Source organism: Mustela nivalis (genome assembly GCF_964662115.1).
Source record: "Mustela nivalis genome assembly, chromosome: 13".
Taxonomy (NCBI): domain Eukaryota; kingdom Metazoa; phylum Chordata; class Mammalia; order Carnivora; family Mustelidae; genus Mustela; species Mustela nivalis.
Window position 1 is genome coordinate 30,702,931 of NC_139032.1, and position 14,151 is coordinate 30,717,081.

Genomic DNA, 14,151 nt, shown 5'->3' on the forward strand with positions numbered 1-14,151 from the left:
ATGCGGGACTCAATCCCAGGACTCCGGGATCATGACCCGAGCCAAAGGCAGTCGTCCAACCAACTGAGTCACCCAGGCGTTCCGTGGCTACAAGTTTTAACCAAAGATTGGCTTTTTAAAACCATGTTCATTAACTGCCTCCCCCCTCACCACCCCATTGCAGAAGTCCAACAGAGTAGCTCAGTCTGGGAGGGCTGAAGTAGGTGGTGACTTACACACATCTGTTCCCTAGAAGTTACATATTCAGAACATCAAGATGGTGTATCTGCCACCATGTTGGAGGGTGAGGGAAGAGAAAGGCTTAATTGCTATTTTTGGTGATTACTTCAATTTTGCTGTGTAATGGCCATAGTGTGCTTGCCTACAAAAAGCCTTCTGGATCATAGCTACTTATTTGGGGAAGCATATGTGTACTTTTTTTTTCCCCTCACTTAAGGGATTTATTCCGTGGAAATAAGGAAATTATAGCTCAGAAACACAAACTCATGTTTCCAGCTTTTTTAAGTGGCAAAACTATGAGTCTTTAAAAAGGATGAGTATAAGTTAACACAAAACGGTGCCTATTAAGTGAAATCATACATGTATGTAAGGGTAGGGGTAGGGTGGGATATGGGATCATGGAGGAATTTTTCCTTTTTCTTTAAAAATAATTTCGGGGGCGCCTGGGTGGCTCAGTGGGTTAAAGCCTCTGCCTTCGGCTCAGGTCATGATCTCAGGGTCCTGGGATCGAGCCCCACATTGGGCTCTCTGCTCAGCAGGGAGCCTGCTTCCTCCTCTCTCTCTCTCTCTGCCTGCCTCTCTGCCTGCTTGTGATCTCTCTCTCTGTCAAATAAAGTAAGTAAAATCTTTAAAAAAAAAAAATTTCAGATTGGGGCACCTGGGTGGCTCAGTAGGTTAAAGTCTCTGCCTTCAGCTCAGGTCATGATCTCAGGGTCCTGGGATCGAGCCCCACATCAGGCTCTCTGCTCAGCGGGGAGCCTGCTTCTCCCCTTCCCCACCCCTCCCCCCCACCTCTCTGCCTACTTGTGATCTCTGTCTGTCAAATAAATAAATAAAATCTTTAAAAAAAAATAATTTCAGATTTACAGAAAGTTGCAAGACTTAAAGGATTTCTATATACCCCCACCCAGATTCCTCAAATGTTAACATTTGCTTTATCATAACCCCCCTCCTTCCCTTCCTTTATAGACACACACACAACCTTTGTTCTTTGACAGTTAAGAGTGAGGTACAAAATTATCTTTTTATGCCTAAATACTTTAAATGTATTTCCTAAGAACATGCTGCAGTTATCAAACTCATTAACATCTACAATTCTGTTATCTAATCCTCTAAATCATGTAATCTACAGAGTACTCACATTTCACCAGTTGTCCTAATAATGCCCTTTCAGCAAAAGAGAAAAAATGTCTGGTTCATGATGCAGTCCCAGAATGTGCAGTGCCCTTAGTCGTCTTTAATGTAGAATGGCTCCTTAGTCTTCCTTTATCTTTTATGACTTTGACATTTTGGAAGAGTATGGGTCAGTTATTTTGTAGAACTGCCCAGAATTTGAATTAGTCTGGTGTTTCTCTATGAAATGATATTATGTACTTTGGCAGGAATACCACAGAAGTGATGTCTCCTGACCTCAGTGTATTACATTAGGTATATGTAGGTAATTTTTACCTTCAAGGAAATTTGAAATTATTTCTGATAAGTTATGTACTATTAGAAAAGATATTTTCCTTAATTTCTTAAAAAGTATTCTCCTATTAATAAAGATCCATAAGCAAATTTGAAAATTTAGAAAATGCATGCAATTATAAAGAAATTAAAACTACTTATCTTACCATCTAAGATGATTACTCTTAACACAGGCCTAAATTTTTCTTTTTTTTCTTATACATGGGTATACTTAAATATTAAGATGATAATGCATATGTACTGAGTCCTTTATATTCTTTCAGTTCCACTTGACATGACAGAAGTGTTTTCCATGTTCCTAACAATGTTTGGTAAACATTTTTCGTGGTTCTATTATGATGTGTTGTTTGGATGTGGTACAATGTAATCTTAGGATTGGTCCTTTCCTAGATGGGAGTTCTAGAAGTGGGAACCATAAAGCAGTGGTCCTCAACTGGGTGTTGTGTATCCTAGAGCCCAGTTTGTGCTTTAGAGCAAGTTTGGATGGGTACATGTAGTGTGAAAACAAATTGGGGTAAAGGTGGGGATCTTTTGATACATAGTGACCAATCCCCATCCAGGTAACCTGTCCATTTACTCTATCACTAACAGTCTCTAAGAGCATTTCTCATAGCTCTTTCTCCAGGTGTGAATATAATAAATTGAGCTTTCATCTTTGTTTATTTGATAGTGAAAAATCCTATCACTTTACATTTTCTGTGATACCTATACATGGTTATGGGGCAGAATTATAGAATCCTGAAAAAAAAATTTTTTTTTCTAAGAGAGCATGCATGCACAGAGGATAGGGGCAGAGGGAGAAGGAGAAAGAGGATCTTAAGCAGGCTCCACACCACTGCAGAGTCAGACGCAGGGCTCGATCTCACAACACTGAGATCATTACTTGAGCTGAAATAAAGAAGCTTAATCAACTGAGCTACCCAGGCACCCCTAGATCTTGATAATATTAACAGACTTTATCTAATTCATTATCTCTCCATGTTTACGAATGAGGAAACAAACCTGAGTTGCAGTGATGGGTACTCTGGTCCTAGCCGGCTTAAGTGGATTTTTGCTCCTCTAAGCAGAGCACACATTTTCATAGAGAAGCAATGTCCTAAGTGGTGCTGACCGTAGCTGTCCCTGTGGCTCAGGTGCAGAGATCAGCCAGGTCACTTGCCTATGGTCTGGGAGGGCCACTATTGTTTTTAATGCAGTAGAAATTTTTCTTTAGGTTCCAGATAATGAACTTAAGTGAACTCCTTGAACACAGGCTATTAAGAAATTAGTCCACCTCTGTCTGGATACATTTTGACTATTTCTTTGGCTCTTCCTGAAGTTTACTGCAGGTCATTCAAAGTCCCGGTTCTAAAAGATAGCACTTACTCAGATGTTTGTTTGTTTGTTTGTTTGTTTCTCCTCATAAAGAAGCATTTTAAAGAATTGGAGTAAAACATATATAGCATAAAATCTACCATTTTAAGCACTTATAAATGTGTGACCATGCAGTGGCATTAAGTACATTCACACTGTTGTGCAACTGTCACCACTGTCCTTCTCCAGAACAATTTTATCTTCCCAGAATGACTCTCTGTTCCCAGTAAACACTAACTGCCCCCACTTTCTCCTCCATGAACTTCATTCCCTTTACCTAAAACAGGTACTCATGTCTTATAAAGACTGTTGTCGAGAGTGGATGTCAGGGATATAAGGCAGGGTACTCGGCTGAAATATTATTTTCCTTACTTTGGCTTGTGAGTACATCACAAGTAAGGCTTCCTAACTAATGTACAGGATTTCTCAATGCTCACTAGCCTGTTAAAAAAAAAAAAGGATGTTTTATTGTTTCAACTTTTAGTATATGTGCTGCCAACACGAGCACAAAGAGGATATATTTTATAATCAAGGGATCATAAAGAAGCAATTGAGGATATATTTAATTGGGGATGGAGGTGTGGGTAATCTGTGGAGTAAGAAAAAATTGGTTCAAGGGATTAAAATAAACCAGAACTCACAATGCTATTTTAGGATCTGTTTCAATCACTATTATATTTTAAATGGCTTGGTATTTTGTTGGTTTCTGATCTAGATTTCATGTAAATTTAGACCTGATTTTGACTCTTGGCATTATTTTCCATGTATGTTTTGGTGTTTCATTTCTTCTCAGTATTTAAGTAGAATTTTTTTTCTTTTATGGCCCTGTCCAACTCCATTATTATTATTATTATTATTATTATTATTATTGGTACTTTGGTTTTGTCATTGTCTTAGAACTCTGCTCCACATATTTATCATAACATGCTATTGATTTTATGATAGTCTCTATTTCAAAATTTTGTTTTGGGGCGCCTGGGTGGCTCAGTTAGTTAAGCAGCTGACTCTTGATTTCGGCTCAGGGTGGTGGGATCAAGCTCTGCGTGGGTTCCACATTCAGTGAGGAGTCTGCATGAGAGTCTCTCCCTCTCCCCTTCCATGCTGCATGCATGTATTCTTTCTTCTTCTTTTATCTAAAATATATAAATCTTTTTTTTAAAAATATTTATTTATTTATTTGACAGATAGAAATCACAAGGAGGCAGAGAGAGAGGAGGAAGCAGGCTCCCCGCTGAGCAGAGAGCCCAGTGTGGGGCTCAGTCCCAGGATCCTGGGATCATGACCTGAGCCGAAGGCAGAGGCTTTAACCCACTGAGCCACCCAGGCGCCCCTAAAATATATAAATCTTAAAAAAAAAAAAAAAGTAATACAAAAAAAGCTATCCTGGGGAATTTATTTAGGATGCTGTGTCTTATAAGAGACTTGCATAAAGTTAATGATTAGTGATTTTGCATTTTTTAATCCTTTTGTATCTTTTTGCCCACTATCAGATAGTAGCTTTTTAATGTAACATTTCAGCCACAGCAGTAGACTGGACTATACCTCTGGTTTCAGTGCTTGAGCCACTGATGCCGCTAGAGTTCAGTAAGTAATTGGTCATTTTAAATGTTTTTTTAGGCCTCTACAAATTAAAAAATATATAAGTTATCTTACTCAAGTAAGGTTGTAATGATGAAAATGATATAGTCCTTCCTGCTGTAGCTTTGGTCCTCATAAACAATGACAGTGACTAGAGAGACGTGGCCGAGAATGGGTGTTATAGAGGTATAGTCCAGTCTACTGCTGTGGCTGAAATGTTACATTAAAAAGCTACTATCTGATAGTGGGCAAAAAGATACAAAAGGATTGAAAAATGCAGAATCACTAATCATTAACTTTATGCAAGTCTCTTGTAAGACACAGCATCCAGCAGGTGTGGCAGGGGAAGAAGGGGAGAGTGTAGAAGACAGCTGGTTCTTGGCTTTGGTATTTTCGTGCTGTGAGTTAGGGACCACAGGAGGAGCAAGGGGTCAGTGTTGGTCCCATATCTGCAGGGCCCGGGCATGGACAGAGGGTATGTCCAGGAAGTAACTGGTTTTGTGGCCTGGAATCAGAGACTTCAGTGAGAGACTCAGGGTCACATGTGTGAATATCACATAGCAATAGCATGAAGATGAGGACAACGTGTGCCAGAAATAGGAAGTCAGGAATACAGGTACATGTAAGGACAATCAGTTATCCAGAAGAACGAGGCAGGCAGCTGCGTGTGGAGCACCAAGCCTAGTGAAATGAAAGGGGCGAGGTAATAGAACTGGTCCCTTTATGTGACTCTGGATGCACCTGCCTATAAGAAGTGGGATTGGGTAGCTGAGGAGCAAGGGGAATAGCTTGTGAATTTTGTACCCTCTTTCAGTATGACCTATTACAAAAATAATTTTTTAAGGACAAGCAGGGAAAGAGAAGCCAGCGAGGTCAGAGGAAAATTAACAGTCAGCGGTGTCAAATGATGAATAGGGGTCAGATGACATAAAGCCAAAAGTTGCTGTTCACTTTAACAACAAAGAACTTCAGCTGTCCTTGGAAGTTTGTATAGGGTGGTGGGGGTGAACCGAGGTTGTTGCAGGTTAATGTTTTTAGCCCCAAGGGTCATTTACTCACTGGTTTTGTTTGGGAGATGGAGATTTGGGAGGGGGGCGTAATTTGAAGTTAAATTATTTCTGTTACACAGAACATTCCAAATTTAACACAAGTATTGATTATTAGAGCTAGAATGAATCTTAGAGTTTATCCTCATTTTATAAATGAGCAAACCAGATCCAGAGAAAGGGATGGCCTTCCACAATGAGACCTGCTCAGGACCTGCTTCTCTCTTCTGGCTCCCTCACCTAGCTGCTATATGGGGCAGGTTACCTACCTCCTTTATGCCTCTTGTTTCCTTATCTGTGGACAATAGTTGTCTGCTGTAGTTCTGTTTTAGAGAATTAATGACTGTACATGAAGGGCTCAGAACAGTGCTTCAGGTAGTAGTGTTCAGTAAAAGTTAACTATTGCTTTATTATTCAAGCCACCATTCTTTCCAGTACATTACAGCCATTATGTCCTTCTAGAATTATTTTTCTGAAAAGAGTCTTCTTAGCCCTTTCATCCAATTCACCACTTTTGATTCTACCTTTCTCTTTCTAGACCCCTTGACAGATTTGATCGAGACAGACCACCGAGAGGCCGGGGAGGCCCAAGAGGGGCCATGCGAAGCCGAGGCAGAGGTGGCCCTGGGAACAGAGCTTTCGACGGTTTTGACCAGAGAGGGAAACGAGATTTTGAGAGGTATGTGGGGAATGAGAAAACACCAGTTCTCTGTAACTGCTGTTTTCGCTTCATGTTCTTGATAATACATGACATGAATCTGTTTGTTTTGTGTTAATATTTAGTTGATTTTATATAGTGTGCTCTTATTCCTGAGGGAGCTGATCCTGGGACAGCTTTTCTGATTTGGAGATTGACTGGAGACCACCTTCTAGTTTAAAGGAATATTCTTTCTTTCTCTAGAACAATCAGAACTGAAGACAGCATGGGTGGATGTGGAGTTCGAACCTGGGGATCAGGTAAAGATACCAGGTATGGTGCAAATGTGTACCTTCTGTGAACCTACAATTAGGTGGAAATCTCTGGACCTTTACTTTCCTCAGGAAAAATAATCTCTGTTGTGCTTTCAGTGTCTTTATACTTGTGTGCCATTAGGTAAGCATTTTAGGCTTTTATTTAGTGAGATGACTTTTTAAATCATGATACCCCAAGACATGGCACTGTACATTTGCATAGACCTAGGAATGCTTTTGAATTCCTGGATATTCTATACTTTGTGACCTCTCCAAGTTCTCGTATGCACTGCATCTTGATTTCATGAAATCATTTGCAGTTTGAAGCTCAGTAACAAGTTTCACCAAAGGTTCAAATCTTACATTTTTCTGAGGCTTCATAGTGTCTCAGATATGTGCTAGTTTTGCTACTTAGAAGAGATTCTTGGTTCTGCTGTTCCTGTCATTTCATGGCTGTAGGGACAATGCCTTTCTGTGTCTGCAAAGCCTAGGCAGCAAGAACTGCCGGGCAGTGCAAGATAAGGAATGGGTCCCCCAGCGCATGTTTTGGGGCAGGCTTTCCACATGTTTGAAGGCTTGAGAGAATCCAGACTTCCACTTTTCTTCTTCTGAAGAATATAAGCTTTTTTCATAGACAGATTTTTCTGAAATGGTTGTCCTTAAAGACAAATGTACAAAATTATACTAAATGTAATATTACATGTGTTGCTGTTGCATATCTATGTTGTCCTTGAGAGGAAAAAGATACTTGTTGAATGTTTCTCTCGGTATAGGGTTTCATAGGATCTTGATTATGAATCTTTTAATTTTGTTTATTTTATTTTGATAATATCTATTTTAAAAAGTAATACCTCTGAAGGGTGCTTACATGGCTAAGTTGGTTAAGCGGCTGCCTTTGGCTCAGGTCATGATCCCTGGGTCCTGGGATTGAGTCCTGCATTGGGCTCCCTGCTCAGCAGAGAGCCTGCTTCTCCCTCTCCCTCTGCTTGCTGCTCTGCCTACTTGTGCTCTCTCTCAGTCTCTCTAATATAAATAAATTTAAAAAAATGTAATACCCCTGAGTCATCTGCTTTACCACCTTAGTTAATAACCATCACTCCAGGGGCACCTAGGTGGCTCAGTTGGTTAAGCATCTGGCTCTTGGTTTCAGCTCAGGTCACGATCTTAGAGTCCTGGGATCAAGTCCTGTGTCGGGCTCCCCCTCAGCAGAGGGTCTGCTTGTGGCTTCTATCCTCCGTCGGTCATACTCCCCCGCTCATACTCTCAGTCAGTCAGATTATCTTCCTCCCCCGCACATACTCTCAGTCAGTCAGATTATCTTCCCTTCTCTTCAATAAATAAATCAATACTACCATTCTGTTTCCATGCAGACACTGAAATTTAAAATAATTTTGGCTTCAAGTGATCATGTTCCAGAGGCAGTCAGCACTGGTCTTATAACACAAGATGTAGCCAGGTGCCATGTGTGCTGCTGGTGGGCTGGCAGGTCCTGGTGCTAAAAGGACCCAAATCACAGGGCATTTTGGATTGGTTTGTGAGTTATTCAGCCAAAGCTCTGAGGTGGCAATAACTTGTCATTTAAAGATTTTCAGAGAATAGACTTGAATTTCTCATTTAATAAATGGAGAGATTGATTTTGATCATGAAAACCAGTGTAGTACAGTGGAGTTATATGCTACTTGTGATTAATGAGAAAGGAGAAGAGGAGAGCCAAGCATAGTAAGGCTGTTCATGCTGGCAAAGCCGAACACTGCGGTGCATTGGAAGTTTGAGGGCACTTGGGTGTCTCGGTCGGTTGAGTGTCTGACTTGTAATTTTGGCTCAGGTCATGATCTCAAGGTTGAGATCGAGTCCTGAGTCAGGCCCTGTGCTCAGTGGGCAGTCTGCTTGAGGTTCTCCCCTCCGATTCTCTTCTGCCTCTCTAAAATGAGTAAATAAATCTTAAAAAAATTTAAAAAGTTGCTGTAGTTAGTATTCCTCCTTGAAGGCATTGGCAGTGCTAACTAAATTTATGGATAAAATGTTTTCAAAATGGCACAAGGAGCCATTTCCACTGTTACTGGTTTTCTTCAACAGTGTGACAGTGGGTGCCTGTGCTGAAAGTAGAATTTTCTCCATTTGTGGTAATTTTAAAAATATCACATCAGATACCAGATAATTTCTTGTTACCAATTTAAACACACCCACACAAGGGGTTTTCTGTAATGGTGCCTTCCAACTTTTATTTCAAAGAGCAAGATGGTCTTATGTAATAATCAACATTCGATTAAAATCTGTTCACTGTCATAGATTTGGTAAGTGTGAAGTCTGAATTTGCACTAGATAACAAAGCCTTGAGGTGTTTAATCACTTTGTGGAATGTACTTGTGCAAACAGGCATTTTCTGCGTTCATATAACTGAAGTCAAAATATATACATGGACCCTGGAGGGCCCTGTAAATCCAACACTGATTATCTACTTTCAACAAAATAACAGAATCTATCAACATAAATTGTTGCTAATTTTGAAACCCCGTGGTTCTGCAGTTTTGGTCACATGGTTCTCTAAGAGGTGTAAGCACATTAGTTTTTTGTTTATTTAAATAATTTAGGTCAACACAGGAGGAAGATCTGTGATTTCTCTCCTTTTTTATTTTTTTATTTATTTTTTTTTTTTTTTAAAGATTTTATTTATTTATTTGACAGAGATCACAAGTAGGCAGAGAGGCAGACAGAGAGAGGAGGAAGCAGGCTCCCTTCCGAGCAGAGAGCCCGATGCGGGACTCGATCCCAGGACCCCGAGATCATGACCCGAGCCGAAGGCAGCGGCTTAACCCACTGAGCCACCCAGGCACCCCTCTCTCCTTTTTTAAAATCAGCTGCTCAAGTTTAGGAAATGCTGGTATTTACATAGCCCTTTTATGATTTTTAATTGTTGAAAGCTATGAGTTACCAATAACACCATGGTTTTATCCCCTTGATTTATTATGTTGTCAAGGGCATAAACAGAAAGTTGGAGTAATTTGTGCTGCTACTGCTAGATTTTGGGGCTCTGGGTGCGAGAAGCTCCTGTGACCCTGCCCAGGTCCAACTGATGTGCGGAGGCAGCCTCTGTGAAGGGGCCTCCATCAGGCAGAGCAGGAACCGGGTCCTTCCAAACTCAGAGTGCATTTGATTTATGACCTTTTTTAAAAGTAAAAGTTAATTATTTGGAGTGCCTGCCTGGCTTAGTCAGAAGAACATGCAACTCCTGATCCCAGGGTCGTGAGTTTGAGCCCCATGCTGGGTGTGGAAATTACAAAAAAAAAAATAATAATAAAAATGAAGAAACTTCAAAAAAATTAAGTATTCAAATTCAGTATCTAAAAATTCATTTTTTAAGTTTAGTACAATAGCTTTGGATGATGAATAAGAAAAAGTTAAATGTAGGGGCACCTGGGTGGCTCAGTGGGTTAAAGCCTCTGCCTTCAGCTCACGTCATGATCCCAGGGTCCTGGGATCGAGCCCCACATCGGGCTCTCTGCTTGGCAGGGAGCCTGCTCTCCTTTCTCTACCTGCCTCTCTGCCTACTTGTGGTCTCTGTCAAATAAATAAATAAAATCTTAAAAAAAAAAAAAGTTAAATGTAAAAAGTCAGTTCTGTTATTACAGTTCAATTTGTCTTTGCTTTTTTTTTTTTTAATTTTTTTTTTTAAAGACAATTTATTTGACAGAGATCACAAGTAGGCAGAGAATGAGGCAGAGAGAGAGGGAGGAGGAAGCAGGCTCCCCGCTGAGCAGAGAGCCTAATGAGGGCTTTGATCCCAGGACCCTGAGATCATGACCTGAGCTGAAGGCAGAGGCTTTAACCCACTGAGCCACCCAGGCACCCCATTTTTGCTTTTTTAAAAATAGCTTATGTTGTGTTACTTTTTCCTTAATGGGAGATGAAAAAGTACTGGCATCTGTAGAGTATGAAATATTTCTTTCTTTCTTTTTTTTTTTTAGTATGAAATATTTCTAATGGATATACTTATATTGACTATTTTTGGCATTTCCCTGAACATGAAATTTCTTTTGCTGGGGGTGTTTTTTTTTTTTTTTTTGAGTAATAATCATATAGAATTAATGTTAACATAAAAAGGAAAAATTAAGATCATGTGTATTAGAATTCAAGTTGTGTCTCTTTATGCTATACTTTCTAATCTGTAGATTGTATTTTGATGTGATGATATATAAATTGATGTTTCAGAGCCTTATTTTTTTTGGCACAGTTACTACCAGTGTGTTTGTATTCTGCACACTCATTGTGGAATGTTTCCATCATTTTCTAAGTTTGGTATAGTATATTCTTGTGTATTGTGAGTCATTTGACACTTGTAGGTTGAGAATTTTTAAAAAATTTTTTATTGAATTATAGTTGACATACAGTATTCTATTAGTTTGAGGTGCATGACATAGGGATTATGTTATGATGAAGACATTATGATGAAATGCTTATCATATTAAGTGTAGTTATCATCTGTCACCACCATAAAAAGTATTACAATATTATTGTCTATATTCTCTATGCCATACTTTTCTTAATAAATTAAGCCAAATTAATGACTTAATCTATTATAGCTGGAGTTTATGTCTCTTAATCCCCTTCACCTATTTCACCCATCCTTCACCACCCCATACCCCTACTGCAACAGCCCATTTGTTCTCTGTATTTATGAGTCTCTTTTTCTTCATTTGTTTTGTTTTTTTAGATTACACATGAGTGAAATCATATGGAATTTGTCTTTCTCTGTCTCACTTACTTCACTTAGCATAATACCTTCAGGTCCATCCATCTTGTCACGAATGGCAAGATTTTATTCTTTTTTATGGCTAAGTAATATCCCACTGTACTTATATAGGACATCTTCTTTATCCATTCATCTATCAGTGGGCACTTAGATTTCTTCCATGTCTTGACTATTGTAAATAATGTGTCAATAAACATAAGGGTGTGTGTATCTTTTAAAATTTATCTTTTGGGGCACCTGGGTGGCTCATCCAGTTAAGCGTCTGCCTTTGATTGAGGTCATGATCCCAGAGTCCCAGATCAAACCCTGCTTGCTGGGCAATCTGCTTCTCCCTTTGCCCCTCACCTTGCTGTGATCTTGTTCTCTCTCTCAAATAAATAAATAAAATTAAGAAAAAAATTAAAAATAAAAAAATTCATCTTTTGGGGCACCTGAGTGGCTCAGTTGGTTAAGCGTCCGACTCGTGATTTTGACTCAGGTTGTGGGATTGAGCCCTGCGTCAGGCTGTACACTTGGTGGGGAGTCTGCTTGGGATTCTTTCTCTCCCTCTGCCCCTCTCCCTGCTTACGCACATGCTCACTCTCTCAAATAAATGATCTTAATAAATAAATAAATAAATAAAATTGATCTTTTCTTTGTGGAGTGGTAAATACCCAAAGTGGCATTGCTGGATCATATGGTAACTCTATTTTAATTGTTTGAATAACCTCCACACTCCATACACTATGTGTTTGCCGTAGTGGCTACACCAATTCACATTCCCGCCAGCAATGCACAAGGATTCCCTTTTCTCCACACCCTCAGCAACACTTGTCATTTCTTGTCTTTTTAAAACTAGCTGTTCTCATTGGTGTGAGATAATAGCTCATTGTGGCTTTGACTTTTGCATTTCCCTGATGATGAGTGATGTTGAGCATCTTTTCATGTGTCTGTGGCTGTCTGTATGTCTTTGGAGAAATGTCCTGTCAACTCCTCTGCCTGTTTTTAAATTGTACTGTTAGGTTTTTTTGGTGTTGAGTTGTGTGAGTTCTTTATATATATTGGATATTGACCCCTTTTCAAAGATCTCCCATTTAGTAGGTTGCCTTTTTATTTTCTTGATGGTTTCTTTCATTGTGCAAAGATTTTTATTAAGTTTTATGTAGTCCCAATAGTCTATTTTTGCTTTTGTTTCCCTTGGCTGAGGAGACAGATACAGAAAAATATTGCTGAACAGATGTCCAGGAGTGTACTGCCTATGGTTGGTTTCTTTCTTTCTTTCTTTCTTTCAGAATTTTATGGTTTCAGTTTCTACATTTAGGTCTTTAATCCATTTTGATTTTATTTTTGTGTATGATGTAAGGAAGTGGTCCAATCTCAGCCTTCTGCATGTAGCTGTCCAGTTTCCCAACACCACTTGTAGAAGAGGCTGTCTTTTCCCCATTTATGTTCTTGCCTCCTTTGTAAGCATAGGTTTAGTTCTGGGCTCCTTCTGTTGCATTGATCTATATCTTTATTATTGTGTCAGTACTGTACTGTTTTGTTATTACAGCTTTGTAGCATAGTTTGGAATCTGGGATTGTGGTATCTTCAGATTTGTTCTTCTCTCTGGAGTGCTTTGGCTACCTGGGGTCTTTTGTGGTTCTATACACGTTTAGGATTGTTTGTTTTAGTTCTGTGAAAAATACCATTGGCATTTTGATAGGGATTGCATTGAATCTGTAGATTGCTTTGAGTAGTGTGGACATTTTATTTTTTTATTTTTTTAAAAGATTTTATTTATTTATTTGACAGAGATCACAAATAGGCAGAGAGGCAGGCAGAGAGAGAGGAGGAAGCAGGCTCCCCGCCGAGCAGAGAGCCCGATGTGGGGCTCGATCCCAGGACCCCGAGATCATGACCCGAGCTAAAGGCAGAGGCTTTAACCCACTGAGCCACCCCGGTGCCCCAGTGTGGACATTTTAACAATTTTAATTCTTTCAATCCATGAACAAGGTATCTTTTCATTTATTTGTATTGTCTTCAGTTACTTTTATCAGTGTCTTATAGTTTTCACATTACAGGTCTTTCATCTCCTTGGTTCAGTTTATTCATAAGCATTTTATTCCTTTTAATGCCATTGTAAATGGGATTATTTTTGTTATGTTTGTGCTGATTCATTATTACTATATAGGAATGCAACAGATTCCTGTAACTTTACTGAAATCATTTATTAGTTCTAATGGTTTTTGGTGAGTAAATTAGGGTTTTCTATATATAATATCATGTTGCCTGCAAATAGTGTCAGTTTTATGTCTTACGTATCTCTATGCCTTTTATTTTTTTCTTGTCTGATTGTTGTGGCTAGGACTTTAAGAACTATGTTGAATAGAAGTGGTAGGAGTGGACATCCTTGTTTTGTTCCTGATCTTAGAGGAAATATTTCCAGTTTTTCACCATTGAGTAGGATATTAGATGTGAGTTTTTCATATATGGCCTTTATTATGTTGAGGTATTTCTGGTTTTATATTGTTGTGACCAGAAAAAGATGCTTGATATGATTTCAGTCTTTTAAGTTCATTGAGACCTATTTTGTGGTCTAACGTGTGATTTATCCTGGAGAATGTTTCATATGCATTTGAAAAGAAGGTATATTCTGTTACTTGGGATGGTTTGTTCTGTATCTGTTAAGTCTATCTGACCTAATGTGTCTTTCAAAGCCACTGATTAATTTTCTGTCTGGATGATCTATCCATCAATGTAAGTGGGGTGTTAAAGTCTTGTACTATTACTGTATCACTGTCAGTTTCTCCCTTTATGTCTGTTAAC

At 39.1% G+C, this 14,151-nt stretch overlaps 1 protein-coding gene and 1 long non-coding RNA gene across 3 annotated transcripts in view; one reads left to right on the forward strand and one right to left on the reverse strand.

Moving 5' to 3' along the window:
• Positions 1-14,151, reverse strand: part of LOC309847296 — a 202,222-nt gene that overhangs the window by 37,711 nt on the left and 150,360 nt on the right. The window lies entirely within an intron of this gene.
• HABP4 (hyaluronan binding protein 4) overlaps positions 1-14,151 on the forward strand; it is a 42,463-nt gene that overhangs the window by 6,884 nt on the left and 21,428 nt on the right. For both annotated transcript variants that reach the window (XM_082697273.1, XM_082697272.1), the window contains exons 3-4: positions 6,202-6,342; positions 6,565-6,633. In XM_082697273.1, coding sequence (XP_082553399.1) covers positions 6,202-6,342; positions 6,565-6,633 — 210 coding nt within the window. The remainder of the gene's footprint in view (positions 1-6,201; positions 6,343-6,564; positions 6,634-14,151) is intronic.